Raw genomic sequence first — 26997 nt, forward strand, 5'->3', positions numbered from 1 at the left:
CGGTCCTGCCTGCGGAGAGGAGGGAGACCTGGGCAGGCACTCCAAGTTAAAGGGAGCTGATTCTGTTTGCATCGTGCAAAATCAAAGCTAAATGCGTTTTCTTGCACCTGTTTGTGTACCTGGGGCATGGAACAGCCTAAGCAAGGCTTGTCATATTTTCTGCCTGACATGCTGGTGTGTGGGTGCTTGTGCTTGTGCTCTGGGTGGGCAGGGCTATGTAACCCCCCTTCAGCAAGGGCCACTGGGGGTTCGTTACACAGAGCCAACTAACGACTGCACGTGGCCAGTTATGGGCAGTGTAACCTGCGGCACTAAGTGCCAAGAGGAACTTAGGCAGTCAGAAAAATTGTCACCAGAAACATTTTAAAGTCCTGTCCCGTTATTTTTTCCTCTCTCTCTGAAGATGGAATAAACAAGGAAATGAAAATAATGAAATGATTTCAGAGAACAGCCAGTGTTCTGATGGCCGTTCCCCCTGCTACCTCCCGAGGTGTATGGCTGGGCGCTGGCTGCCTCGTGCTGTGTGGGTATCGCTCCTGGGAAATCAGCTGCGCCAGCAGCCAGAACTTTTCCCCCACTGATGGGAAAGTTCATCGCATTCTTGGTGGAGATCCTTGCGTCTGTAAATAATAAGGAAACAAGAATAATTCTGTCATATTTCTACAGCAAGCCACAAAAGGATGTCCTGCAGTCCACTGAGCCTTTCTCCCCTCTCCTCTGCTTGCCTGCCTTGCAGGATTCACCGGGACCTTGTTGCGTGGCTGGTGTAAGCCCCAGTTCCAGCAGAACTGCTCTGGCCTGTCTCCATCTCCCCAGGAACAGCCGAAGGGGGGTGCGGAGTGATAAAAATTTATGTTTTCATCAAACCGGGCCAAGGAGAATGGGGGTCCCACACCCAAAAGAATGAAGACACGACAGAACAAGGACTCAGTACGTGAGATGGGAGAGGGGGGTGGGACAGCAGCACCAGGCTGGAGCTGTGGGCTGGGACAGGGGCTCGCAGCGCACGTGAGTTTGGCACAGCAGAGTGCCGGGGCTCTGGACTCGGGGGGGATGCAAAGCCGGACTGATCCAGTGGCCTCTTTCTTAGATGTCAATGCGGAGCGGACGGAAGAAAGAGACTCCAGGGCCCCGAGAGGAGCTCCGGTCGCGGGGTCGAGCTTCTCCTGGGGGCGTCAGCACCTCCAGCAGTGATGGCAAGGCTGAGAAATCCCGGCAAGCAACAAAGGTAGTATAAGCTAATGCGCGAGTGGGGGGTGCCCAAGGACTGCCCAGGCTGGGTAGGATCCCTTTGGAGATTTCGGGGACACAGACCAGAAGGGGTCCACCAAGGAGCCCGTGCTGGGTTAGCTCTCCAGAGCAGGCGGGATCTTTCCTCTCTTCCTCAGCATCTTGCACTGCCCGCCGTCCCCCAGCGGCTGGCCTTCAGCCTCACCAGCCCTTTTCAGTGCTAATTTCTGACATATCCTGGCTCAGTGCTGGTCTGCTGAGGTCTTCAACACACACGCTGTGGTGGCTGTGCAGGCCTGTCAGGGTGGGAAGTTTGTCCGTGGCCCCCCACCTCCCTGCTCTCCTCTCCCTTGCAGAAAGGCCGGGTGGAGGAATCCTGCACCCCCAAGGGCAGCAAGCAGGGCCGAACAGAAGAGATCTCAGAGAGTGAAGGGGAGGACACAAATGCTCCCAAAAAAACCAAAACCGAGGTGAGTTTTCCCTGCTGTGGTGGCTGGCATGTCCCTGGTCCAGGGCGGAGGAGTCTCCCGTGCTCTGTGCCGCTCATGCCCACCCAGCCTGAGGTCCCTGCTGCTCGGGAGCCCTGGCATCTCGGGCTTTGCACTGTGGCTCTCCCAACCCAGTGGCACCTGCCTGGCTACAAGAGCACCGGCGGGACTGAGCAGGCGGAGGCTCTCCGTCTCTTTTGCCCTGTCTCTGCAGGGGACCGCTACATTCTTGGGGCCGGGCACGTGCCCTGCCTTCCCGGCGCAGCGGCCAGAGCCAAGCTGGGTGCATGGGCACCCGCTGGGTTGTGCTCAGCCTCTCCTGCTCCCCCAGAGCAGCACCAAGAGGAGGTGTGTGAGTCCTGCCAGGTTCTAGGTGACAGTCGTGCAAAAGCGACTCGTGTGTGTTGTGCCAGCTCGTTGTGCTGGCAGGGCTTTGCCGAAGTGCCGACAGCACTGGGCTGGATTGGTGGGTTGGGTGGTCGGAGCAAGACTCAGCTCTTGGGCTTCACAGTTCCCTGTTACCTGCTGAGGGAACAGCCCCTGAAGGCATGCGCTCGGGGGGCTGTTTGCTGCCCTTAGGAGGTCACTGTAACTAAACCGCTGTGCTTGCACCGATGTCATCTCTCCACATGGACACTCTTTAGCTCAACAGTGATCTTTTTTCAGCTTAGCCTCTCTGGTAAGCCCCGAGGCTCCAGAGTGGCGCTTACTAATTGTCTGTGCTAACTGCTTAATCACCGAGGCTTAATTACCTGAGGGGAGGGGGGGGGGGGGCAGGGGTTGGGGAGTGCAGGGGGGCTCAGGGAGGTGAGTGGGGGGGCAAGAATGGGCTGGAGGAGAGCGAGTCTCATCCAGGAAGAACCTTGCAGGAGCAAGAAGAGTGATTTTGGGTCTGTGGGCTGTGCTGGAGCTCTGCACTGCGTGCTGCTCTGTGTCCCCTGCTGGTATCATGCCCTGGGCAGTGGCCCATCACAGTGGTGGTGGTGCTGGGACCATTAGCATCTATTCATTCAGCCTGGTCTGCAGCAGTTCCCTGCCCTCCCTTGCTACCTCTGTCTACAAGGTACTTATTGCGTGGGATGCTCATGAAGGACCTGAGAGCACTGGAGGGCAGGGGCAGGAGGACTTGTTGGTTCTCCCTTGCCAGACAATGTCTCCTTCCCTCTGAGGGGTTTTCTAGTGCTGGGGCTGGCAGAGGAAGGTTGGAAAGCGAGTCCTCTAGGAACTTGAAATGCACCGTGCATGATCTGGGGAGCTGCATAACACCACTGTCCTCCTTCTTCCTACTCCAGGAGTTGCCCTGTCCTCCATCCCCATCCGATGTTGACAGCCTTGATGGCCACAGCTTCAATGATGAGATGAGCAGTGACCCGCGGGACATTGACCAGGATAACAGGAGCACCTCGCCCAGCGTCTACAGCCCTGGCAGTGTGGAGAATGACTCTGATTCTTCCTCCGTGCTGTCCCAGGGGCCATCTCACTCGTACCACCACCCTCCGCTCTTCCCCCAGAGCCCGCCGGTAGCTCCTGCTCCTGACAGCCTGGCCCGCCCACCCGAGCCCAGCTTTGGGCTCCCCGGTGAGGTGCACCCCCAGGGACCCCCCCCTGGGAGCTACCATTCCCAGCTGGAGGGCCAGCCCTCCCGCATTTTCCAAGCTCAAGCCCCGCAGACACCCACCTCCTCCTCCTCTGCTGTTGCGGCCCCTCCTGCTCCCCCTTCCTCCTCTTCCTCCTCCTCTTCCTCCTCCTCCTCATCCCACACTCCTCTTTACCCTACGGCCAATGTGGTCCAGGTCGGGGCCAAAATTGCTGGTGGAGCTGGGGGGCTCCCAGCATCAGGGGGTCGTGAGCAGACCCTCGGTGCCAAGCACAACCCACCCCCCACCACTCCCATCTCGCTGGCATCAGTAGTAGGGGGGCTTCCCCCTCAAAAGACGCCTCCAGCCAACCCTCCGGCCGCAGCCCCAGCCTCGGCCCCTTCCTTCCCCCATGTCTCTGCCAACCTGCCTCCCCCCCCGGCCCTGCGCCCGCTCAACAACGCGGTGGCCACCTCCAGCTCCCCAGGGATGGTGGGGCAGGCCCTGAGTGGCCACCTTCCCTCGCCCCATGGGATGGGGCAGGACAAGGCACCGGCCCTGGCCCCCTCCCGCTACCCCTACGCCCCACCGCCGCTGCCACCCTCCAGCTCCTCTGCCCAGTACCCCCAGCCCTCCCCAGCACAGCCCCTGCCCAGTTACAGTGCCTCCTACGGCCATTCCTTCCCACCGCCCAGCGGGCTCTCGGTGTCCAGCCAGCCCCCCAAGTACACCCAGCCCTCCCTGCCCTCCCAGCCTGTCTGGAGCCAGGGACCACCCCCCTACAGCCGCCCCCTGGGCAACACCGGCTCCCACCCCGCCGCCCCCTTCCCTGGCCAGCCGCCCCATCACCAGCAGCCACCCCAGCAGCACCACCATGGCCACGGGAGCGGCGGGGGGGTCTCCCCAGCAGCCGCAGCTCCCCCCCAGCCCCCCGGGGGTTACTCCCATGGCTTGGAGTCCAACAGCCATCACCCTTCCCATGCCACCTACAGCCTGCGCCTGTACCCTCCCCACAGCCAGGCTGCCTACAGCCAGGCTCCCTCGGCGGCCGCTGCCCCCTCCTCCTCTTCCTCCTCCTCTTCCTCGTCCTCCTCGTCCTCTTCCTCCTCTTCCTCGTCCTCCTCTGCTACCTCTTCCCAGGGGAGCTACCCTGGCATGTGCGCTCACCCCCCGGGGCAGAGCCCTGCCACCTACACCTTTCCCCCGCCGCCGCCCCCCTCCCCTGCACATGGGGCCGGACCCCCGGTCACCTCCGCTGCCACCACCCTCTCCACTGTCATTGCCACCATGGCCTCCCCCTCCACGGCCCCCTACAAGACGGTCTCACCCCCGGTACCCCCCTCAGCCGTGGCCCCTTACGGGAAGCGGGCGGCCTCCCCTGGCCCCACCTTCCAGCCCCCGGCCCCCTACAAGCCGGGCTCACCCCCTGCTTCCTCAGCCCCCCCTTTCCGGGCAGCCACCCCTCCCAGCTACCGGGTGGCCTCCTCCCCCGTGGCGGGGGGCTACAAAGCCCCCTCGCCCGCCCCCTCTGCTCCACCACCCCTGCCAGGGAGCATGGCCACCCCGGCACCCCCGCCGCCCCCGCTGCCCCTCAGTGCCGCACAGATCAAGCAGGAGCCGTCAGAGGAGTATGAGCCCCCTGAGAGCCCTGTGCCACCTGCTCGCAGCCCCTCGCCGCCCCCCAAGGTGGTGGATGTGCCAAGCCACGCCAGCCAGTCAGCCAGGTGAGGTGGGGGGGGGGGGCTCTGGGGGCATCCCCAGGCTTGTTGGGGGACATATGGGGTGGGGAAGGGGAGGTCACCCCAAGTATGGGGTGCAGCTGTGCCCTTTTGCCTTTCCCATGACACCCAGCCCTTTTCCCATGGTGCTGGGCTCAGCTTCACCTGCCCCTGTCCCTGTCCTCATCCTTGTCCTTGTCCCCGTCCCTATCCCCATCCCTGCCCTCCAGCCCCTTCTGCACTGACTGGCTTTGCCTGTCACCCCCAGATTCAACAAACACCTGGACCGTGGCTTCAACTCCTGCTCCCGCACAGACCTGTACTTTGTGCCCCTCGATGGCTCCAAGCTGGCCAAGAAAAGGGCAGATCTGGTGGAGAAAGTGCGGCGAGAGGCTGAGCAGAAGGCGCGGGAGGAAAAGGAGCGGGAAAGGGAGCGGGAGCGAGAGAAGGAGCGGGAGCGGGAGAAGGAGCGGGAGCTGGAGAGGAGCGTGGTAGGTGTGGGGGTCCCACTGCTGCAGCACAGCTGGGGTGGATGCTTGAGGAGCCCCTCGGCCACTGCCTGCTGGGACCCTGATGCTGGTTTCTCTGCTCTCTTGCAGAAGATGGCCCAGGAGGGCCGGCCGGTTGAGTGCTCGTCCCTCGGGCCAGTGCCCCACCGCCCCTCCTTCGAGCAGGGCAGTGCTGTAGCGACTGTTCCCCCGTACCTGGGCCCCGACACCCCAGCTTTGCGCACCCTCAGCGAATATGCACGGCCCCATGTCATGTCCCCCAGCAACCGCAACCACCCTTTCTACGTGCCGCTGGGTGCTGTTGATCCAGGCTTGCTGGGGTACAACGTGCCGGCCATCTACAGCAGCGATCCGGCGACACGGGAGCGAGAGCTGAGGGAGCGGGAAGCCCGCGAACGTGACCTGAGGGACCGGGACCTGCGTGAACGTCTCAAGCCCGGTTTTGAAGTCAAGCCGGCCGAGCTGGAGCAGCTCCACGCCGTGCCGGCTGCTGCCATGGATCCGTTCCCACGCCATGGCGGGCTGAGTCTGCAGACGGCCCCTGGCCTTCATCCTGCTTTTCCCTTCCACCCAGGGCTGGGCCACTTGGAGCGGGAGAGGCTGGCGCTGGCAGCTGGCCCGACCCTTCGTCCTGACATGTCCTATGCCGAGCGCTTGGCAGCCGAGCGCCAGCACGCCGAGCGAGTGGCTGCTCTCAGCAATGATCCTCTGGCCCGGCTGCAGATGCTCAATGTGACACCTCATCACCATCAGCATTCCCACATCCACTCCCACCTCCATCTCCACCAGCAGGATGCCATACACGCAGGTAGGGACCCTGTGGTGGCGGTGCCCTGCATGAAGCCTGGCTCTCCCTCCTGCAGCACCCTCCTTGCGCTCCCTCCCTCTGACACTGGGCAAGCACAAAAGCTGCTGAGACAAGACTTTGAGGCCCCGGGTCCACCTCTTCGGCCAGAAGAGGTCAACATCATGGTCACTGAGCCTTGCCCTCACTTCTGTCCCACCAAAGACCCTGACACCTGTTGGAAGTTACTGGGATGTCTTAGTGGCGAGCAGAGCTGCTTGCACCATGTCCTGTAGCTCTGAATCTCTGGGGACGCAGTACGAGTGCTGGGGTCCCGCTGGCTACCAGTGTGGTGGTGCTGTGGCCTGCATCCCTCCTGCTGGTCTGCGGAGGGAGCGGGAGCCCTGCTAACCCAGCTTTGACAGTGTCCTTAGGATTAATGAGATGTTTGTTCTCTGGTTTGCTCCTCTGGCTCTTGCTGCAGGTGGTGGGATAGGTTGGGAGAGAAGATGGGCTAGTTGTAAGGAACTGGAGGCTGTTGTCCTTCAGAACTGAGTGATGGTGCCTTCCATTTCCACATCCTACAGGAAGGCAAAGTAAAAAGAAGTTTAGGGACCTAAATCTCTGGGAAGCAAAGCCCAAACTACAGTACAATAGGAAAAAGTGCTGAGCCTGCTCAGGTACTGTGAGCAGTCCGTGGGCTGTGGTGGCAGTCGCAGACACCCACGCTAAGCAGCTGCCACTGCTTGGAGGTGGCATCGAGTACCAGTGAATGTCCATTCCTCCGTGTTCCATAGTAGGGCATCTGCAGCCCGCACTCTGGCAGTGAGTGCAAAACGCTGAAAAGAGCAGGTTTTGTATAAATAGTATCTTGCATTTCAGCCTTAGGTAGTGCTTGCAGACTTGAGTGCCTGGCACCAAGCATCTGTGCTGGATGAGACCTGGAAATGAAAGCACCCAACATGAGTATGCCTGTGAATGACAGCCAGGGTGGCAGATGGGCATGATACTGGGTACAGACATGACTGCAGAGCAGGTATTTGCAGAATTGACTCAAAGGAGCAGTATACTTCTCCCTGAGGAGTGTAGGGGCAGAGCTGTGCCAGACTGGTTTACGTGAAATTCAGTGCAGACAGAAAGAGTAACACCAGAAGGACATGGTATTGTGTGGTCCAGCCTTGAAATCATTCCATCCCTAACACACACCAACCTTCCCCGTGTCCATTTTGTTGTGCCTGGCGCCTTTTTCTGTGTTACCTCTTACAAAGCATGGGACAATTATCTTGTGTCTTTTCTTCCCAGCCTCAGCCTCTGTTCACCCTCTTATTGACCCACTTGCCTCGGGATCACACCTCACCCGGATACCATATCCAGCTGGAACCATCCCCAACCCTCTCCTGCCTCACCCTCTACATGAGAACGAAGTCCTGCGCCACCAGCTCTTTGGTAAGATGCTCACAGGGACTGTGAAAGAGTATCAGCTGAGCTGCAAGGGGCAGGGTGGTCGTGCCAGGCTGGGAAAGGGAAGCGCAGGAAAGTCTTGACTGAGCTATGGGGCTGTGGGCGAGGATGGAGCTGTTAACGTTGTTTATTCCCTGTTTGCCTTTGGTTGCAGCTGCACCCTACAGGGACCTGCCGGGCTCGCTCTCTGCGCCCATGTCCGCAGCACATCAGCTCCAGGCCATGCACGCGCAGTCGGCTGAGCTGCAGCGCCTGGCCCTGGAACAGCAGCAGTGGCTGCATGCCCATCACCCTCTGCACGGCGTGCCGCTCCCGACGCAGGAAGATTACTACAGGTGCATGGAGCTGCTCTTCTCCGTGGCGCGAGGCACGCAGACCGCTCTGGCCTCACAAATACATACCTAGGCCCAGCCTTGGCCCGGGGGTGGCAGGGGCAGTGGGGACAGGGAGGCGTTGCTCCTGAAATGGGTGACACGGCCTGAGCCCACACCTGGATGCAGGACACTGGGGCACAGCTGTGGCTGGGCCACCAGCAAGGTTGTTCTTGGCAAGTGGGTCTTTGGTGGCTGATCTCATGTGGCGTCTCTGCTCCTTTCCTCTGGGGTGAGGGGGGGTAAACTTGCATTACGATTACGACTCATACCGCTGCCAAAATACCAAACATGCGCAAGGATTGGATGCTTTTGCCGAGACGAAGCTTTCACAAGTGCATGGGGAAGCACACTGGCAAAGAGAGGGGTGTGTTGTACCTTTTCAATAGCATCTCCTGCTTCAAGGATTTTCAAAACTTTCAAAGCCAGCAGCGTCGTGTGGGTCTAGACTAACAAAAGGCAGTGTAAGATACTAAACTGCCGTTTTCTCTCTCACAATTGCCTTGTTCCTCTTTATTCTAGCCACCTGAAGAAAGAAAGTGACAAACCCCTTTAAATGGGACTTCTCCTGTCAAGGTGACATCATCATGTCTTTCTCTTGAGGAGCAATCAATCAACCAAATCCCGGGGGAGGGGAAGCTGCAGAATGACACATCTGATCCCACCATGCAGTAGAGTGCAAAAGAAGGTGGACGAAAAGTATAGGATGGCATCCTGGGAGCAGAAAGTGGAGGAGAGAAAGTGGGGAGGGACTGGAACACCACTAACAGACATGAAATGATTGGTACGTGATTTCAGCAGAGCTCTGAAGGAAACAGAATCCGCATTGACTGCACAGAGCTCAAAAAGACAAAGACTGATGTGAATTCAGGGTGGCAGCAGCTCCATCCTTTGTTTTGGGGGAACAGTTGCATTAAATAAAAAGTGCAGAGCATTGCAGGACTTCATGTACACGATGCTGCTGCCTTTTCTGCTTCTGCAAGGAGGAGGTACAGCCAAGAAGTAACTCAAAACCCAAAAGAGCCTTTTTTCGAGACACCTCCTCACACCCCACCCCCCTTTAGGTGTAAGATACTGCTTAGCGATACAGAAAAGCAACGTGGAACTCTTTCCAGATTAGCCATGAGTGGCTTCCCATGCTCCAGCATCCCTTCTGATGCAAACAATGCATGAGGGGACCCGCTGGGCAGCCAGCAGCTGCTCCTGCCCGTGGGGGGACGGCTCCCAGCCATCGGGGTGCAAAGCACCGCAAGACTGTTTGCAAGGTGGTGGCTGTGCCTTCCACGGCTGATGGGACCGGGCACGGCCACGGGGTGCGAAGCACCAGGAGACCATTTCCAAGCCTGCAATGACCACCACAAGCCCTGCGGGGAGGGCCGGCATGGCCACGCACGACTTCGTCCTAGGACTGGCTGTAAGGTGGCGGCTGCCCCTTTCCCCTCACCCATTCTAATTGATGTACTTTAACTCATGCACATCCTATTAGACGTGGCAGTTTTATGTAGCAACTTGTGACCCCCTTGCCCCGTGTGCGTGTCTGATTTCACAGTTGTATTTCTCGATTGGTCCCCATATATATATATTTACTTAACCATTAAAAGGAAAAGAAAACCAACAACCCAGCTATGGAGAAACACCCAAAGTTCCCCACGCACTCCTGAGCCCCAACACACATTCTAATAATTTATATATATAAATATATATATGAAGCTCTTAAAAAGGGAAAACAAACAAACAAGCAAACAAACAAAACCCTTCCAGATACGGACTGCGTTGTGTTCATTTCTTCTGGCCAGGGCCGGGCCGTGCAGGGCCGCGGCCGGCCGGGGGAGCGGGCGCTCCCGGGCAGGGGCTGAACGCCGGGGCTGCTGCGGGCGGCGCGGGGCAGCCACGGCCCAGCACAGGGCAAGGAGCGGGCGGCGCGCAGCCCCACGCAGCTCGCCTCCCAGCAGCCCCCGCGGCCCGCGCGGGGCGGGGCGTGCCCGCCGCGGCACCAATGGGAAACGCTGTATCTGCATACCGCCCCGGTGGCCGCGGCGGGGCCGGGTTTCGCGGGGGCGGTGGCGAGCGCGGGGCGGCGGGAGCGGGATGCCGGGCGTCCGGGACAGGGGGAGGGGAGGCGGGAGGCAGCGCGGGGCGGGAGCGGTCGCTGCGACCCTCGCCCTCACCTCGGGGCGTGTCGGACTGGAGGGGGCGCGGCGCGGGGCGGGTGCCGCACAGTGATTTCAGCTCTTTTAGTATTTGTCCAGTAGGTTTCCCGCTGCGCGGGAAGCCTCGCGTGGGGTGTAACGGCAGGCGGGGCCGCGCCGGCGCGAGGCGCTGGGGGGGGGAGGGGGCGGGCGGGGCCATGGCGGCGGCGCAGGGCCCCGCGGCGGCGCTGAGCGCGGAGCAGGCCAAGGGTGAGTGCAGCGGGCAGGGGGGCAGCGGGCGGGCCGGCGGCGGAGCGCCCCGTCCGCTGTCCTGTGCCCGCAGCCGTGCTGGCGGAGGTGATCAAGGCCTTCGGGGCGGCGGAGAACGCGCAGCGAATGGAGGAGGCGCGGGATAACGCCTGCAATGACATGGGCAAGATGCTGCAGTTCCTGCTGCCCGTGGCCACCCAGATCCAGCAGGACGTGATCAAAGCCTACGGCTTCAGCAACGACGGCGAAGGTGGGTTGGTGTCCGCCGGGGGAGCGGCGGCGGACGGGCGCCTACTCCCCACCCCCTTTTCTTGCCAGGGGTCCTCAAGTTCGCCCGGTTGATCAAGTCCTACGAGTCGCAGGACCCGGAGATCGCTAGCATGTCGGGCAAGCTCAAGGCTATGTTCCTGCCACCCATGACGCTGCCGCCGCACGGGGCCAGCACCGGTGGAGTGGCAACCTCTTGAGACCGTGGACCTGTCCTGCCGTGTTCGGTGCCTGACTGGTGCCCTCCTTCCCGGGTGTGCATCCCTTCGGCCCCCAGAATGGAGCTCTTGAACGTGGGAGATGCTGATCTGAAAGGAATGGGGTGCTTTGTGCCTGCTTGTGTGTCTGCTGGTGAATAAAAAATATCTTAAAAATGCCCCTTGTTATATGAATGAACGTGGGCTCGGCACTGCTGCTCAGGCACAGCGTTTCTCCTTGGTGAAAAGGCGGTTCCCACAGTGCCCACCTCATGCCTGATGAAACCTGTGCTAGTTTTTTCAGGGGTACACTATATACCATGTTCTGCAAAAGGTAATTGGTTTATGCAAAACCTTAGTGTGAAGCCCTAGGACTTGACATCAAAGTGATGTAATTCTTGTAAATGTTAGAGGTGCTGTCACGTCTAAGAGCAAGCATTCACAAACATGCTATTTGAAATGTATGAGGTCATGGATCCCTAAACACAACCAGGTGCTGTTTGGCAGGTGTCATAAATGCCACTGACGCTCCTGTCCCCAGCAGAGTCAGTGCAGCTACCTTGCTCCTACCGCCGGTGTGCTGGTGGCTGCGTTGTTTTCTGGCTGAATGTGCAATCAAACGTGTTGGCCTTAACGAAGAAGGAGGCAGGGAGCAGCTTGGGTGGGTGGGCTGGGCTGCAGCTTGGATTAGAACAATGTCAAATTTTACTTGGTGTCTTCTGGGACTGAGGAGAGACAAACCTAGCGGTGCACCAGCATGGTGCCTTGTGTCTGACTATGCAGCTGAAGGGAGGTCAGGTGTGTCTGCTTGTAGCCTCCTAGACTCACCTGCCTGTTGCCCTTCAAAGTGTTGAGGCCCTTGGGGAGGGCAGTGGGGGCCAGGGCTGGGGTGCGGAGTCAGGCCTGGGAGGGCAGGGAGCTGCGAGCCAGGTGTGACTGTGCTGCGTCCGGTTTTGCCTTCTGTGCCTCTTGGTTACGAACCAGGCAGGAATGCAGCCAGCAAGGGCGTGAGCTTAGTGGATAGGAGGCAGGAAGAGCAGTCAGTCCCTTCCGTCTCCATCTACCTCTCCCAGCTTGGCCTTGGCCTTCCCCCACCCCTCTAATTATTTATTAACTGTAGCTTAGGAAGAGCTTTGCAAATGGTGAAAATTAAGCCCTCTGCTTGAGGCCTTGTGGCTCGCCTGACCTGGAGCTACCTCCTTCTCAGTCTGCCCGGGAACAGGTGGGGTTTGGGACTGTGCTGGTGCGGATCAGACACAGGTAAGTCATGGGGGGAGCTGCAGCGCCAGCTGCTCTTCCAGAGCCCTGGCACTTGCTGCCCTGAGCATCCAGCCCTGTCAGGAGGGTGCGGGTCCACCCCTCCTCTGTCAAGGTCTTTGATCTTTTTCCCGAGTCCATCTCCAGATACTGTCTTGGTAATTCCAACATTGCTTTATTTTCTTTAGTAGGAACCCCTGGTTACAGGCTGTGGTACTTCTTCCACCAGCTGCTGTCAGCCCTCCAGCAGCGGGGGGGGGGCTGAGGGTCAAGGTCCTGATGCCATCCTGTGGGTGAGTGCTGTGAATGCTCGTTGTGGGAAGCAAACAAGAGTTATTGGTGAGAAAACTAAAAATACTGGCAGTAGGAATCTGGCACAGAAGGGAAAAAACCCACCTTCTAATGGGAGCTACAAGATAGCCTGGGAACTGGAGCTCCCGGTGCTTTAGATGGGTGTTGTTGCTCCTTCTCACTGTGATGAAGAGCAAGCAGGGTCTGCCGTGCCCAGTCCAGTCCAATTACTGTGCCAGCCCCTCAGCTGCAGCATCTTTGTTTTGGTACAGGGAGTGGTCTGGTGGCTGGCCTTTTACATCCTGGTTATTCCCTGATTCCCTGCAGTTTTTCTAGCCTTTCATGGAACAGCAGGACATAAAATCTTCATGGTCAGTCCAAGTGGGTGATTTGTCCTGGAGGCTGCAGTGGCGTGGTGTAAGGAAATGGGATTTGCATCATCATTACTCTGTGGTAAGGATCCGGGCAACCATGGGGGTCCAGCACTGTTCTGGGGTCCTATGGCCTGGCAGAGGGCATCTGGCTTGAGCAGGTCACAAGAAGAGATGGTCCATCTGCCCATTCCCCAAGCCCAGGTGGCTTCGCTCTGCACTGAGCTGCAGTGCGGTTCTGGGTAGAGTGGCAAAACCTCCTGTCTGAAATCATCTTGGTACTGAGAATTGGAAGTAACAACTGCAGTGCTGGTTCTCAAAAAGGGGCTCCAAAGGAGATCCCCCAAACACAAGGGAAGCACAGATAAAGTTGCTATCTGGGCAAGAGGGTAGGCAGTATAATGAAGAAAGCAATGAGTGTGATATTAAAGAAAGGGTCAACGTCTGCTTTTGTAAAGGCAAACCTGTCACCCTGTCTTGTAAAGCGAGGGGTTTTGCTGGACTTGGCAGGCTTGTGGATAAGGCAGGTCTGGCTGATATGGTTTCCTTGGATTTCAAAAAAATGACAAGACTTTCTCATCAAAGTCTTTGAATAAGAGTAAAGATATGGTGTAAGGGAGAAGATTAGATTTTTATTGGGTAAAGAATTAGTAGAAAATAGGAAATGGAGAGTGGGAATAAACATCCAGTTTATACAGCGAAGGGAAGTCACCAGTGGTCAGGTCACAGGGCCCTAACCTAAAATATGTGCTGTTCAGTGTATTCCCGAGTGACCTGGAAATGGAGCTTGGTTAGAAATGGAGCTTGGTGAGGTGAGAAAACTGGCTGATGGTACAAAGTTACTCAGGATAATAGGGTGGGACTTGATTGTGAATGATTGCAGAAGGACCGTAGGATAGTGAATGTGTGGGCAACAGAACAGCAGATGAAATTCCGTATAGGCATATGTAAAACAATGTTCATGCAGAAAAATAATTAAATTACATATAAACCAATGAACTGTGAAATAATCATAAGCTCTCTGGGCAAAGACTGTTAGCATATATAAGTCCATGCAGTTGTTACATTAACACTCAGTTGTGGTGAAATAGTAGCAGAAATCACCGTCTCTGTATGTGTCCATGACTCACTAGCATCTTGAACACTGCAGTTGTGTGTCACCCTTCACTCCTATCTCAAACAGTACACCGGAGTTGGAAACATCTCAGAGACAGAGAGCAAAGGTGATCGGAGGTGGAGAATAGTTCTGTACGAAGAACACCTTAATAGGGTTGGAGTCTTCAGCCTGGGAAAGAGCTGAGGAAGGGTATGGGCAGTGCAGGTCTGCATCACGCCTTGCAGGGGTGAATAGGAGTCAAGAATCGGTCATTAGCTTTTCTTGCTTCACAACGACCAGGTGTTATTAAAAATGAGGCAGGGAGCAGGTTATAAGCAAGACAAAGGAGGAGGTGTTTCTGTAGCTGAGCAGTGGAACTCTGCCGAAGGATGCTGCGTTTGTTATAGATTTGATGGTTGACTCAACAAGCAGCTGCAAATAGCAAATAGAGGCTTAGGGAGTGGAATGCAGGGGCAGAAGAAACACTGTACATAACCTCTTCCTCTAGACTCTTCCTTTGACGATCATTTTGACCTCTGGATCATCTCATCCAACCTCCTGCTCACAGCAGAGCTAACCCCACAGCTCGATCAGGCTGCTCCGGGCCTTGTTCAGGTGGACCCTGGACATGTCCAGGAGCGGAGACCCCCCAGCCTTGCTGGGGACCTGGGGCGATGGCTGAACCGCCCTTGAGGGGGGGGCGTGAGTGTAATTTTTCCTGATACCTAATCAGAATTGCCTTGTTGCCAGTTATGCCTATCGCCTCTTGTCCTTTTGCTGTATCACACCAAGAAGAATCTGTCCCATCGTCTCGAACACCCCCTGTCCCCATCCCCATCCCCGTCCCCTTTTAGGTACTCTCAAACGGCTGTTAAATCCCTCATTAAGCATCTTTTCTCCAAGCTGAACAAGCCCAGCTTCCTCCGTCTCTGCTGTGCTCCAGGCTCTTTCCTCACTGCCCTAGTGGCCTTATGCAGGATTCTGTCCAGTTTATCAGTGGTTTTTTTGTTTGTTTGATTGGGTTTTTTTTACAGCAGTCCAGATGTGGGTGTCTTTTTAATTAGCTATTTCATTTATCTTCTCCTCTAAATTTGTTTGCATGCTAGCTGTGGCTTGGCTCCACAAAGGATTTACAAGATGAGGTTCTACCACATGTACCGAAAGCCGAACAGCAGCATAAGAGTAGTCTCTTTGCTGAAATCTCTTGACCTGTTAATTATATTAAGAAAGTATTTTAGAGGCTCAGTTATAGTCTGCTGTTCCATCCTGCAGCTATTTGGGAGAGCAACCTCAAAGATACCAACCATTTGCTTCTCTGCTGTGGTATTTCCCTCTCTTACCAGCAGGAGCTCCTCCCTGGTAGTTTTTAATTAATGGCCCAGATCAAAGGCGCCAAGGCAGCCGTGTGTGTCCAGTCCTTTCCTGAGCTCAAAGCAACCAGAAGTATAAATTCGTCCTGCAAATTATGTGATCTGGGATTTGTATCCCCACAAATACTGTGACATGTGAGTTACACTGCAGCCTGTGGCTTGTCCTACTGGAAGGTGCTGGATTACATGGGTTTAGTGCTAACTCACCTTTTATATTCTGATCCGAGCTCTTTGCTGCCGTGTTCTTTCGCTGTTCCCCTCTTCCCACTAATGTTCTCTTCCTCAGACAGATTTTCTCCTTCATCTGTTCATAAGGCGTAGGGATGCCTAGGTTTTATTTTTTGTCTGTCTTGGCTTCATATTGACCCTACATAATCTAATATTTTTTTGGTATCAGGAATTGTCTTTTGGGACTTCTGCCCAGAAGATCCTGTCGTTTCTCTCCTACCACTGCACAATATTTCTTTCCTGTGCCAGTGCTAGACTGGTTCTCATTTAGGTGCAGTTTTTTAGGTGTGAATTCTACAACTCTGTGTAGAAGTTGTTTCCCTTGAGCCAGGGGGTCTTTGTGCCTTTAAAGTCTCAGGTTTTTTGATACCAGTTTTGGGTCAGTGCAGCTGCATCCCTGCAGCTCATCACATCTGGGCTCATCATGTGTGTGAAACTGGAAACATTTCAAAGGAAGCTGTTGTAGGTGCTTGTGTTGCCTTTCTAGCAATGAAGTTTAGCTTCCCGCTGGTCTCTCCCACACTTCCCTTTGTTGTTAGTTTCTCTCTTGACCACGTTGCCAGCAGCCTGTTCAGCTTTCTGCAGGCTTTCCCAGCCTGGTGGTGCAGCGAATCCTGCAGCTGCTGGTACTGCAATGAGCAAGTCTCTTGCTGTTCCGCTGCCCACGCCACCATGTGGGGTAGCTGAGGTGACCCCAGGGAAAAGTCAGGCCCCTTTGCTGGATTGCCCTCTTAGGCCACCACTTAGCTCCCGTTCTGACCTTGAAACCAGTGCTATGGAAAAGGGCGGTCACAGGCGGTGGCTGGAAGTGGCTAGGTAACTGGGAGCAATTCGTTTTCCTCCTTTATATCCAGTTGTCTACGTTGACGGCTTTGGCCTCAGGATGCTGTACGGGGATCTTGAAGGCCCTGGGCTAAGCTCTCCTGGTGCTGTGTGGGCCCACGGGACGTGGCAGCTGTTGTTCTGCTCTCTGCCTGCTTTCCTGGCAGCTTCAGCATCGCCTCCCACCCGTCCCTGCGGGCAGGCTGCTTCAGGAGGGCAGCACTCTGCTTGGGGTGCTAGCCTGGACCTCGGCATCCGTAGCTCTGGGTTTGCACAGATTCCCCCTGCGGCTGTACAGAGCAGGTCGGATGTTTACCTGCCCGGAGTGCTCACCAGCAAGCTGGAGCAGGGAGGTTTCAGCTGCGTAGCTGAGGGTGGCCCAGCAGAGCCAAGCAGTGGCTGGGTGGTCATCACATGCTGGGGGGTGCTCTGTTGCTCCGTGGCTTCCTAACTGCATAGCTAGCAGGGGGTACCTGCTTCAGCCTTGTGGGCATGCGGGTGACCCCAGACAGCTGTGGTCCCCTTGGCACCACAGCAAGGGCTTGGGGGTGGGCAGCACTCATGCCTCTTGCTGGCCTTTTGGGGAAGAAGGGGAGCAGAGGACACACAGAGCTGAATTTTGTGAGCACGGCCAGATCCAAGATGCACTCGTAGAGTCAACCCCACTGTGCAAAAAAGAAAGGGACCCAAGAATAACAGGGGGGATGGGGAGGAAAGACATGAAAGGAGAAGCAGAAGTGTGTGCAAAGCAGCTTGGGGCTGGGGTGCTGATGGCTCAGGGTGCTTCCTGTTCCTGGAGCCGCGCGTGCCTGGCTGCGCACGGGCTTGCGCCTGCCTGTGCCCAACAGCACTGCGCAGCAGGGCAGACAGCAAGGCACGTATCCAGAAACAGGTGGATGGAGAAGGTCTGCATGGACTGACGGCAGACACCAGGAGAGATACATGGCCAGCTCCCAAGAGGTGCAGGAGCAGCTTGGCGTTGGGTGCTCCAGCACAGACCTCCGACTTCCCTTTTCTTGCCATCACAAACTGATTTTTCCTCTGTATTTTTTGAGTTGCTTTGGTGGGAGCCACTTGGCCCCTTCTTCTTTCGCCCTCCAAGATGGTGAGGTAAGAGGGGCTGGGAAGTGTGTGTGGGTGTGTAAGGAGGGGGACCAGAAAGTAGGACAGATCAAGGCGGGTATCATCCTGGAAGCCGTATCTCAATGGAAACCTTTCATAGTCTGGGGGAGGCATCAGGTGGGAAGGGATGCTGCTGCTGGCTGTCACCTGTATGGGATCTCAGGGATGCTGACTGGGGACAAATCTCCACAGTAGTGCCTGGCCTTTTTTATTCACCTGGTCTTGTGTTTATCTCCTCTGTTAGGTGGTTTCACCGTGACCTGAGTGGGCTGGAAGCTGAAGCCTTACTGAAGGGACGAGGTGTCCATGGGAGCTTTCTGGCCAGACCCAGTCGGAAGAATCAAGGGGATTTTTCTCTTTCAGTCCGGTAAGTAACTTGGACCCCAGCTTCTATCTTGCGAGGGTTACATACGCAGAATGCTTAGATCCTTACATGTCCTGTGGGGTCACCTTCATCCTGTCCTTATTCCTTTGAGTTCTTTCCAAGCTGTAAAAGAACCTCAGCTTCCCACCATCTTCAAGACCCTCCCTTGAGTTGCCCCAGGAGCTTCTCTTTCCAGTCATCTCCTTTCACTGGGATGGTTTGCTCTGGTTCCATGGCAGGAGGCAACACAGAACATTTTCTGTCTCTTTTCCAACTGCCTCACCGGACTGCTCTGTGCATCATCCCACAGGGTTGGCGATCAGGTAACCCACATCCGCATCCAGAATACTGGGGATTTCTATGACCTGTATGGAGGGGAGAAGTTTGCCACCTTGTCAGAACTGGTGGAGTACTACACGCAGCAACAGGGCTCGCTGCAGGACAAAGATGGAACCATCATCGACTTGCGATACCCGCTCAACTGTTCTGACCCCACTACAGAGAGGTACAGAGAAAGCAAAGCAGCCGGTGTGTCTGTGATGAGACCTCCTCTGTGTTTTGTGGCCACCTTTCTGCCCTGCCTACATCCCCAGGGCAAACCCTGCAAAAAGTGTCTCCTGCCCCTGGTAGCCTCCTGTGCTTCCATGGGGGCAGCATCCCCAGAAACAGCTGGACATACCTTGACTCATCACAGCAGACCTAACAGGGCTCTATTTTTACTTCTGGTTTCCTGTTGCCTTTGCTATTTATATACTATTTCTAAAAGCAAAGGTTGTGGTGTTAGTGATGGGAGTGCAGTGGTCCACAGAGTGACATGTTATGTGGAAGTCCTTACTCTTGCCCCAGACCTCCTTGGTTATTCCAGGCCTGACTGACTCATGTAGCTGAGAGCAGGACCATGTTCCCCTGCTATTCCTAGCCCGCTTAGTCTCCTTCCTGTCTCTGCTTTGCATACGTCTCTGACACCAAGTTCCTAAATCAAATCAGGCGGTTTTTTGCCCTTGCGTTGTGTTTTCAGGCTCTTTGATGCTGCTGGGGGAGCAATCACACCATGCTCTGGGCTGGACAGGTCCTCCTTGTGCACCTGGAGACAGGGAGCAAAGATGCCCTGGGCAAAGCACCTGGGTAGGGCCCTGCTTAGGCCGGGGTAAGGCTGCAGAGGGGCCAGTGCCTGCTCGCCCCCTGGCCTCTCCACTCAGGGCCGTTGGGTTATGGCCCTGCAGTTTCCTCCTTTCCTCTCTGCGGTTGGAAACTTCCCCCCCCCCCCCCCCCCCCGCCCCGGGCTCTTACGAAAGCTGCTCTCACTCTCTCCCCAAGTGATTTTCCATCACGTGGCTTTGAAGAGCTGGCCTCTACTGGGGGAAGGGAGCGGGGAACAGGACCCATTGACCTCCTCTTACCTGTGGAGGGGAGGCCAGGAGACCTCTTCGATGAACAGGAGGAGTCAGCCATTCCCCAGGGGCATCTGAGCACTGGCACGTGGCAGCTGAACACTTCTTTAGGAGGAGGTTTGGAGGTTAACGGCTGCCGTGCAGCGGGAGTCACCAGCACTCCTCTCGCAGTGCATGAGGATTGGATCAGCAGAAGTTACTTGCCAAGGCACAATAACTTTCTGCCACATCTTGCCATCAGACTAGTACCCAGGTGCTGTGTAGAGGAATGTGTTGTGCTGGCCAGACGCAGGGGTAAATGAGTGCCCCAGCTGCTTCTGTGATGGGCATGGCCTCCTGGACCACATTTCAGTTCCTGGGAACAGACAGGCCTAACGACGTGAAGTTCACCATGACACCAGTACCACCCCAGGCCTCTTTGCAAACCTGCTCCCACAGCTCTAAACACACTGGCTTGTCTCCTGAGTGCTGGCCTGGCCTGGCCGGCGGTGGGCATGGTGTGCGTGCTGATGCGCAGAACATGGCTGGTGCTCTTTGCGGTACCTGGACGAGTGGGAGCAGGGAGGGGCGCTGCAAGTCAGGCTGACGCAACAGCTACCTGCTTTTGAAATGCTGCTCGCCAGGGGAGATGGCCCAGGTGGCTGCGTCTTCAGCCGCTGCCTCAGCGGAACAGAGCTGTGCTCCGTACAGCCCCGCACGGGCTGCACCCAGCCCTGCAGCAAGGCAGAGAGCAGGTCAGGTGCGGGTGCTCTTCACTGTGTGCTGAGAGGAGAGAAGGAGCTGCTGACTGGGTGTTTGTGCTGAGGACAGGAATGTGCACGTGGATCAAGAACAGTGGTAAGCAGCAGGAGCAGAATATGGGCTCCAGGTGGCTTGTGGTGTTCACGTCATTGGCTAGGCTGATTGCTGCGGTGCGATGTGCCCAGAGAACCGGGATTATTCTTTGATTGAAGAGGCGACTGAGTTTCAGAAAGAGGTGTCGATGGGACGGTTCTGTAATGGATCTGATCTCAGCACAGCCATCTGCGTGCAGCTAACTGATGGGAGAGTTTCTGACTCTGTGGGGGGTTTTTTTTGTTTCCCTGATGTTTTGAGTTTCCAAAGCACCTTGCTTTGTAAGGCTACAATCCCAGTAACGTTGGGAGGTGCTGAAACCCACAGACCACCCTCCCGCAAGCCAGCAAGCATTGCTTACCTGTGTTTGCGTGTATCACACAACTGGATCACACTTGGTGCTTTCCCACTGTGTCCTCTGGTACCAGCATTCTGTTCCCCAGGTCCCTTCTACCTCCACCTCATCCCTTGCTCTTTCCTCTTCTTGTCATCTCTCTACTTCTTTCTGTATCTGCTTTTCCCAAGATCCTGCTTCTCCCTTGGTTTCCTTCCCCTCTGTCTCCCTCTTCCTTTCTTCCTCCCACACCCATCCCCAGTGTTGCTGTCTTTCGCTCATCAGCTCAAGGGCATTCGCTTACCTGCATCTCCACCTCTCTTCTGACCCTTCCTTGTTTTGTCCTAGGTGGTACCATGGGCATCTGTCAGGCCCTGCAGCTGAGTCACTTCTCCAGGCCAAAGCCACCCCTTGGACCTTCTTGGTGCGGGAGAGCCTCAGCAAACCCGGGGATTTTGTCTTGTCTGTCCTCACTGACCAGCTTAAACCTGGGTCTGATGCTGCACCAGCTGGGGCAAGCAGTGCCTCTGGGGCCCGGCTCAAAGTCACGCACATCAAGATCATGTGTGAGGTGAGCAGCTGGGAGGGCAAAGGGAAAGGCAGTGGAAAAGGTCTTTGCAGATGATGTCCTCAAAAGCGTGGGCCCTGTCAACTTGATTGTCACCAGCAGTGTTGCTGACTTTGGATCAAAGTGCTGTCACCTTGCAGGTTCCTATGTCCTTGCCGCAGCCTGGGTGGCCGTGGGCAGTGCGGGGTGCTGAGACACAGGGGGAAGCAGGGCTCGGTGGGACCGAGAACTCCGGTACAGTGAGTTCGTGGCGAAAGAGAGAGGAGGATTCACAGTCTAGTTATGAATTTGTCAAAAGAGCTAAAAGCCCTTGGAGGAGGAGGAGGAGTGGCATCTGGCAAGACCTCCACACCTAGTTTGAAGGATGTCACCAACCTGGCTGTCACAAGTTCTGTTTCTTTCTTGTGGGATGATGCAGGGAGCAGAGGGGTAGTTCAAGGACAGAAAGCAACTGACCTTAAATGAGAGCTGGGGGCAATATACCTTCCCTGGGCTTTCGTCCCCTGAGAACAGGAGTCAGTTCACCATGCTGTGAACCTCATGTTCCCAGGGCAAGCTACCACTGACCTCTCTGCCAGAGGAAATGTTTTTTGGGATGGCACAGGGTGGTGACTGTGGCTTTGCACCCTGGTGTTACTTTTTCCCTGAGTGTTAGGAGCTTTGTCTGTAGGAACGTTGAGTGGGACGTTACACATTCTTCCTTCATTTAGAATGGACGCTACACAGTTGGAGGTGCTGAGACGTTTGACAGCTTGGCAGATCTGGTGGAGCACTTCAAGAAGACTGGAATTGAGGAGGTGTCTGGCTCCTTTGTGTATCTGAAGCAGGTAAATCCAGTTTCCTCTGTTTCTTAGGGATCCTTTGGAAGGACCCGTTTGCTGTTTTCTGCTTTGTGTCCCTCTCCTCCTTTTCTCCATAGGGCTGCTCTCCGGCAGTGCGCCTCTCTTGCCCAACCCATTGTGTTTTCCCATCCCCAGCCCTACTACGCTACGAGGGTGAATGCTGCCGACATTGAGAATAGGGTGCAGGAACTGAACAAGAAGAGTGTCTCTGAGGAGACGTCCAAGGCTGGATTCTGGGAGGAATTTGATGTAAGAAACTGCTGGGGGACATTATTCTGGCTTTTTAGGAAGTCCCTGTGCACCTCCTCATCCTCCATCCTTGACTTCTTCCTGGACACAAACTTCTCAGGTGTCTTGTAAATTCTTGTCAGTTCATCTCTGAAAGAAGTCTGTGTCTGGAACCCATTCCTCTGGGGGGTGAGCGTCATCTTTAAGTGAACCCACTGAGGCAGAAATGTGCTTTTTCATGGTTGGGAGAATGAGTCATCAAGACAGTAAGGGCATGAACCTTGGATTTTTCAAGTCTAGGTTTGCTTTTCACTTCTCCGCTGCCCCACAAGCATGCCCATGTGTCCCCAGATTCACCAGTGTTCCTCTGAGTGCCCACCTCCCTGTGACTTGCCATGACTGTTCTGTCTTCTACTCTCAGAGCCTGCAAAAACAGGAAGCCAAGCACCTGTTTGACCGTCACGAGGGTCAGAGACCTGAAAACAAGAGCAAGAATCGATACAAGAACATCTTGCCCTGTGAGTCTTGCTTCTCCACTATAAAAAAAAATACCAAATAGATACAGACAGGCAATGAAATGTGGTCCAAGTCATCCCTGGCCCTGCCTCAGCCCGCTCTGTCCTCCAAAGTGGGTTACAAGGTGTGCGGCATTGAGGATGTAAGAGCTGATGAGAGAGGTTACAGCCTTTTCGTGTCCTTGAAGGAGGGACAATTGCAACAGACTCATTAGCTTCTGATGGTCTGTCATAGGGGTGGGCAGATGGGAGGATGGGGTGAGGTTGGTCTGATCCCAAAGAAGGAGAGGTGAAAATACGGGGCATGTTGCACGCGCTGGGTAGCATCAATGAGGTGGCTGGGGGGGGTAGGCAGCGAAGGAGCGTCATGTGGCTTGGCACAGAGTATCTCATTGCTCAGTTTATTCTTTCATTGCATCCCCAGTTGATCACTCCAGAGTCATCCTCCAAGGAAGGGACCCAAATATACCTGGATCTGACTATATCAATGCCAACTATGTCAAGGTGAGACTCTCGAAAGATGGCTGCATGCCCAAAACGGGGGAAGCCTGGCTGCTCCTGCAGCCCTCCTGATCTTCCCCTGTTCACACTCAGAACAACCTCATCAGCCCGGATGAGTGCACCAAGACCTACATCGCTAGCCAGGGTTGCCTAGATGCCACAGTCAATGACTTCTGGCAAATGGTGTGGCAGGAGAACACGCGCATTATTGTGATGACTACACGGGAAGTAGAAAAAGGGCGGGTAAGTAGCAGTTTGTAGGTGTCTCAGAGCTGCCCTTTTCTGCTTCAACCGCTGCTCTGCTTTTTTTCTCTCTTTCCTGTCTTCTGCCTATCCTCACCCTGTCCTTTCTGCCCACACAGAACAAATGTGTTCCTTACTGGCCAGAGGTGGGCAGCACGAAGGAATATGGTCCCTACCTTGTGGAGACCACAGGAGAGCACGACGCATTGGAGTACAAACTCCGGCACCTCTGTGTGTGTCCGATGGATAATGTGAGTGTGCCTGGTCGAAGTCTAATGGTCGCTGTGCATCTGTCACTGTACGTCTGAGGCTGGGAACTGCTAGGTGCTGTGGTGACGCTGCTGTTGTATCATTCTTGGGGGTGCTGTTCCCAACCTGGTTTGGGCTGAAATCACACTGGGTGAGATCACCAAGAAGTGCACAGGAGACAGAGATTCCCTCTGGCTTCCCTGGGACAGAGGTCAGGGAAGGACTGTGTTGCAGTTTTACCAGTGGAGTGTTTTGTTATTGACAGGGTAAGGCTGCACGCGAGATCTGGCACTACCAGTACCTGAGCTGGCCTGACCACGGGGTACCCAGTGAGCCCGGAGGAGTGCTCAGCTTCCTTGACCAAATAAACCAGAAGCAAGAGAGCATCCCCGATGCAGGGCCTATTCTGGTCCATTGCAGGTTGGTATGGAGGCTGGTGTTCGAAGCGTTCTCCATCCCTTATCTAGGGAGGGCTGTAGGAAGTCTGTCCTGCGGCACCAGCTGTTCCCTGGGACCTGTGAGTGAAGCGTATGCCAGCCCCGATAGTTGCTTTTTCCTCTTTGATGCCCCCAAACCAAACTGCCTGTTGGATCCGTGACTCTTGGGGCGTTGCTGAACAGCTGCTGCAAGTGCCACATCCTTCCCCAGCAGCAGCTGTGTTTGGTTTCAGGAGCTGTATGGCTCTGACCTCTGCTTGTCCTCCCCTTGCAGTGCCGGGATCGGCCGCACTGGGACTATCATCGTCATCGATATGATAGTGGATACAATCTCCACCAAGGGTAAGAGGACCCCAAATATCTTGAAGCGAACTGGCCTACCCGGTAGGGCTGTGCCCTTAAGTCCAACTGCAAATGGATGAAAACTACCAGGTGTCAATGGCAGAGATGCTGGCACAGCCCTGAGAAGGCTGTGCTGCTCTCCTTGCTGTGTGGCAGCTGCTGGATCTCTGCATTGTATCCACTGAACTGCGGCTGCAGCCTCCCCCGAGCTTGGGCTCTTCCTCTGGGGCCAGACTTGAAAGATGCTGAGCAGGAAGGAAGGATAGAGGAGGAAAGAGTATGGAGGGGGGTGGAAACTTCCATACTGTGACTGCTTTTGGTGGAGAATTGGGAGAGGGAGGCAGTGAGCATGTCCATAAGCTTTTCTGTTGCCCCTTGCTAGGGCTGGACTGTGACATTGACATCCAGAAGACCATCCAGATGGTGAGGGCCCAGCGCTCAGGGATGGTGCAGACGGAGGCTCAGTACAAGTTCATCTACATGGCCATCTGCCAGTTCATAGAGACAACCAAGAAAAAGCTGGAAGTTATCCAGGTGAGAGAAAGGGGACTCTCCTGTCCGTCCCGTGAGTCTAGGCCCTGCACGTGCTGGCTTCTGAGCCCACATGCTCTGTTTTCCAACCTTTAAGCTCACACTGGGACTTGCATAGACTACAGTGGGGTACCATGATTTGAGTCGCTGTTCCTCTCTTTAAAATTCAGGAGATGACATTAGCAACTCATGTACCAACCACTCCTGAACTGCTGAATGGCAGTAAGGTTTAATGCAGCTATTTCAACTACATTCTACATAACATCTCCACCAAGTGCTCTTTTGTTACAAGCTGAATCTAGGACAGGCAAAGACTTTGTCCTCTCCTTTCCTCTTTGTCTTTTCCATCCTGGTTTTGCAGCTGCAGGATTTTCTCCTACTAGCTGATAAGTGGCATCTTTTATCTTCTTGAAGCCTCTAGCAGCATCCAGTAGCTGCTGCTATTTGTTTAATATTCTTTAGCTGACATGTGGTACTCTGGAGCATTCCAGTGCCTCCAGGAATTTGTTGCCTCACTGTTCACCCCTGTATAAGGATGCATTTGTATCCCTGCTGCTCACAGAGCGTGCTAAGCCTGGGGGCTTCAGCAGCTCACCAGCCCCCACTGCGGTCCTAGCACGAAGCGTGGTTTAACAGCTAGAACTCATCCGTGATGCCTCATGTGCTTCTCCCAGACCATGCTCTTCTCAGCTTGGTTTTTCTCTCCTGTAGTCTCAGAAAGGCAAGCCAAACGAGTCTGAGTACGGGAACATTGCCTACCCCCCCGCAGTGAGGAATGTGCATGCCAAGGCTTCGCGAAAATCCTCCAAGTAAGAGCCCACCTAAGCCATTGCCACTGCCAATAGTCTCCCTGCTGGAAAAAAAGCTGTGTTTTTCCTCTTGCTCACTTTTTCCCTTGTTTTTCCCTGGTCTTACAGGCAGAAAGAGGAGTCCACAGTTTATGAGAACTTGGGGAAAAAGGAGGAGAAGGTGCGGAAACAGCGTTCCTCAGAGAAGAAACTGAAAGGCTCACTGAAGAAAAAATAAGTGTACATTGCAGGTAGCCCTATGGGGTTTTGAACCTGGGGTGCGTGACTTCAGCTCGTGTCCAGGCTGGCCTGTCTTGCATTCCTTGCTCTTGACTGGAACTAGGCCTTCCCCTTCTCTTCCTGCCACCATTCAGTGCCCTCAACCAAAGCTCCGTTGACCGACTCCATTGCCCCTTGCCTGCACAGGCCAGCCAAGTCTCCTGCTGCCCCTTCATCATTCATTAACAGGATGAAATCCTGCCCATCTCGCCCTTGTGTCTTCTGCCTTCTCGTCCCTGTGCCAGCCTCAGGCCTCCCTGAGGAGGAGCTGAGGAAGCTCTTTGCAGGGGCTGCACCTCTGCCCACCACTGTGAGTTAGCGTGCAGCCTGGCAGCCTTCCCTCAGCCTCAGTGTTTGAAGTGTGGAGGTTTTGGCCTGTTTCAGCTCAGCTCCTCCGCAATTCAACAGGAAACTTCCTCTCAACACCAATCTTGTGCCCTGTGGTCCCTTTTCTACTTGGTCCTTCAACTGGATGCTGTAATATACCAGAATTTGAGGCGATGGCTGTGTTTTCTCCTTTGTTTGTAAATAAAACTTCTGTTTGTTTGGATGCTGAATCCCAAAAAATGTTTTCCCTCTGATTTCTCCTTGAGTATAGCTGTACTCCTGGCTTCACTTGCAGCCCTGCAAAGACTTGCAAGAATGGCTCTAGCTTAGCTTTCATCATTTCCTGAAGCCTTCAGACTCCTGAACAGAAGCTGTGACCGATTGCGGTGGCTCCCTGCCATGAGGCATGGGTGATGGTAGTTGTCAGGCAAGTCTGAGCACAGAAAGTTGGCTGTGACAAACTCAGATGCAGGCTTTTGCCTTTCAGTTCTGGTATTTGGAAAAGTCGTCCTTGTGCCCCCGAATCATTAGTCATTTTGTCATCTGTCTTTGGTGGTGTCTAACCTGAGTCATAGGGGATGCTTCAGCGAACAGGGTAGTGCTTGACTGCTCCTTCCTAGGTATCACTGGGTAGAAATGAAATTTCATCTTTAGGGAGAAGGTAGA

At 55.3% G+C, this 26997-nt stretch overlaps 3 protein-coding genes, 1 long non-coding RNA gene and 1 other non-coding gene across 6 annotated transcripts in view; 4 read left to right on the forward strand and 1 right to left on the reverse strand.

Moving 5' to 3' along the window:
* The window catches only part of ATN1 (atrophin 1), a 28741-nt gene extending 19095 nt beyond the window's left edge, over window positions 1-9646 (forward strand). Inside the window, exons 2-10 of the mRNA XM_037390091.1 lie at window positions 737-930; window positions 1091-1228; window positions 1587-1700; window positions 3011-5019; window positions 5282-5504; window positions 5613-6330; window positions 7609-7752; window positions 7922-8102; window positions 8661-9646. Of these exons, the coding sequence (XP_037245988.1) occupies window positions 853-930; window positions 1091-1228; window positions 1587-1700; window positions 3011-5019; window positions 5282-5504; window positions 5613-6330; window positions 7609-7752; window positions 7922-8102; window positions 8661-8694 (3639 nt within the window). The 5' untranslated portion in view covers window positions 737-852 and the 3' untranslated portion in view covers window positions 8695-9646. The remainder of the gene's footprint in view (window positions 1-736; window positions 931-1090; window positions 1229-1586; window positions 1701-3010; window positions 5020-5281; window positions 5505-5612; window positions 6331-7608; window positions 7753-7921; window positions 8103-8660) is intronic.
* A 709-nt stretch (window positions 9647-10355) lies between these two features.
* Window positions 10356-10415, forward strand: LOC119149499. The gene has a single exon (XR_005104731.1). It is a non-coding gene; the product is annotated as a U7 small nuclear RNA (small nuclear RNA).
* Window positions 10389-11181, forward strand: C5H12orf57 (chromosome 5 C12orf57 homolog). Its single transcript, XM_037390588.1, has 3 exons — window positions 10389-10537; window positions 10611-10787; window positions 10856-11181. Exons 1-3 carry the CDS (start codon window positions 10486-10488, stop codon window positions 11002-11004), a joined length of 378 nt encoding a protein of 125 aa, XP_037246485.1. The 5' UTR covers window positions 10389-10485; the 3' UTR covers window positions 11005-11181.
* A 923-nt stretch (window positions 11182-12104) lies between these two features.
* Window positions 12105-26571, forward strand: PTPN6 (protein tyrosine phosphatase non-receptor type 6). Of its 2 annotated transcripts, XM_037389472.1 has the most exons (16): window positions 12105-12261; window positions 12447-12551; window positions 17803-17925; window positions 18233-18427; window positions 20830-21052; window positions 21760-21876; window positions 22027-22140; window positions 22541-22637; window positions 23059-23138; window positions 23229-23378; window positions 23498-23629; window positions 23893-24047; window positions 24339-24406; window positions 24789-24940; window positions 25649-25746; window positions 25855-26571. In XM_037389472.1, the coding sequence occupies exons 2-16, from the start codon at window positions 12538-12540 to the stop codon at window positions 25961-25963; spliced, it is 1827 nt and encodes a 608-aa protein (XP_037245369.1). In that variant the 5' UTR covers window positions 12105-12261; window positions 12447-12537; the 3' UTR covers window positions 25964-26571. The 2 variants fall into 2 exon arrangements, with proteins under 2 accessions (XP_037245369.1, XP_037245370.1); XM_037389473.1 differs by lacking the exons at window positions 12105-12261; window positions 12447-12551 and adding an exon at window positions 17209-17546.
* On the reverse strand, window positions 13531-15664 carry LOC119148863. Its single transcript, XR_005104518.1, has 2 exons — window positions 15594-15664; window positions 13531-14448 (listed from the first exon to the last, which is right to left on the reverse strand). It is a non-coding gene; the product is annotated as an uncharacterized LOC119148863 (long non-coding RNA).
* Window positions 26572-26997: the final 426 nt, after the last annotated feature.

Source organism: Falco rusticolus, chromosome 5 (genome assembly GCF_015220075.1).
Source record: "Falco rusticolus isolate bFalRus1 chromosome 5, bFalRus1.pri, whole genome shotgun sequence".
Taxonomy (NCBI): domain Eukaryota; kingdom Metazoa; phylum Chordata; class Aves; order Falconiformes; family Falconidae; genus Falco; species Falco rusticolus.

Bases quoted from the DNA above. Each gene is read 5' to 3' on its own strand.
- C5H12orf57 (XM_037390588.1), top strand. From the start codon at position 10,486: ATGGCGGCGGCGCAGGGCCCCGCGGCGGCGCTGAGCGCGGAGCAGGCC. The intron at 10,538-10,610 runs GTGAGTGCAGCG...CTGTGCCCGCAG, and splicing joins GAGCGCGGAGCAGGCCAAGG to CCGTGCTGGCGGAGGTGATC. The intron at 10,788-10,855 runs GTGGGTTGGTGT...TTTTCTTGCCAG, and splicing joins CTTCAGCAACGACGGCGAAG to GGGTCCTCAAGTTCGCCCGG.
- PTPN6 (XM_037389472.1), top strand. The intron at 18,428-20,829 runs GTACAGAGAAAG...GTTTTGTCCTAG, and splicing joins TCTGACCCCACTACAGAGAG to GTGGTACCATGGGCATCTGT. The intron at 24,048-24,338 runs GTTGGTATGGAG...CTCCCCTTGCAG, and splicing joins CCTATTCTGGTCCATTGCAG to TGCCGGGATCGGCCGCACTG.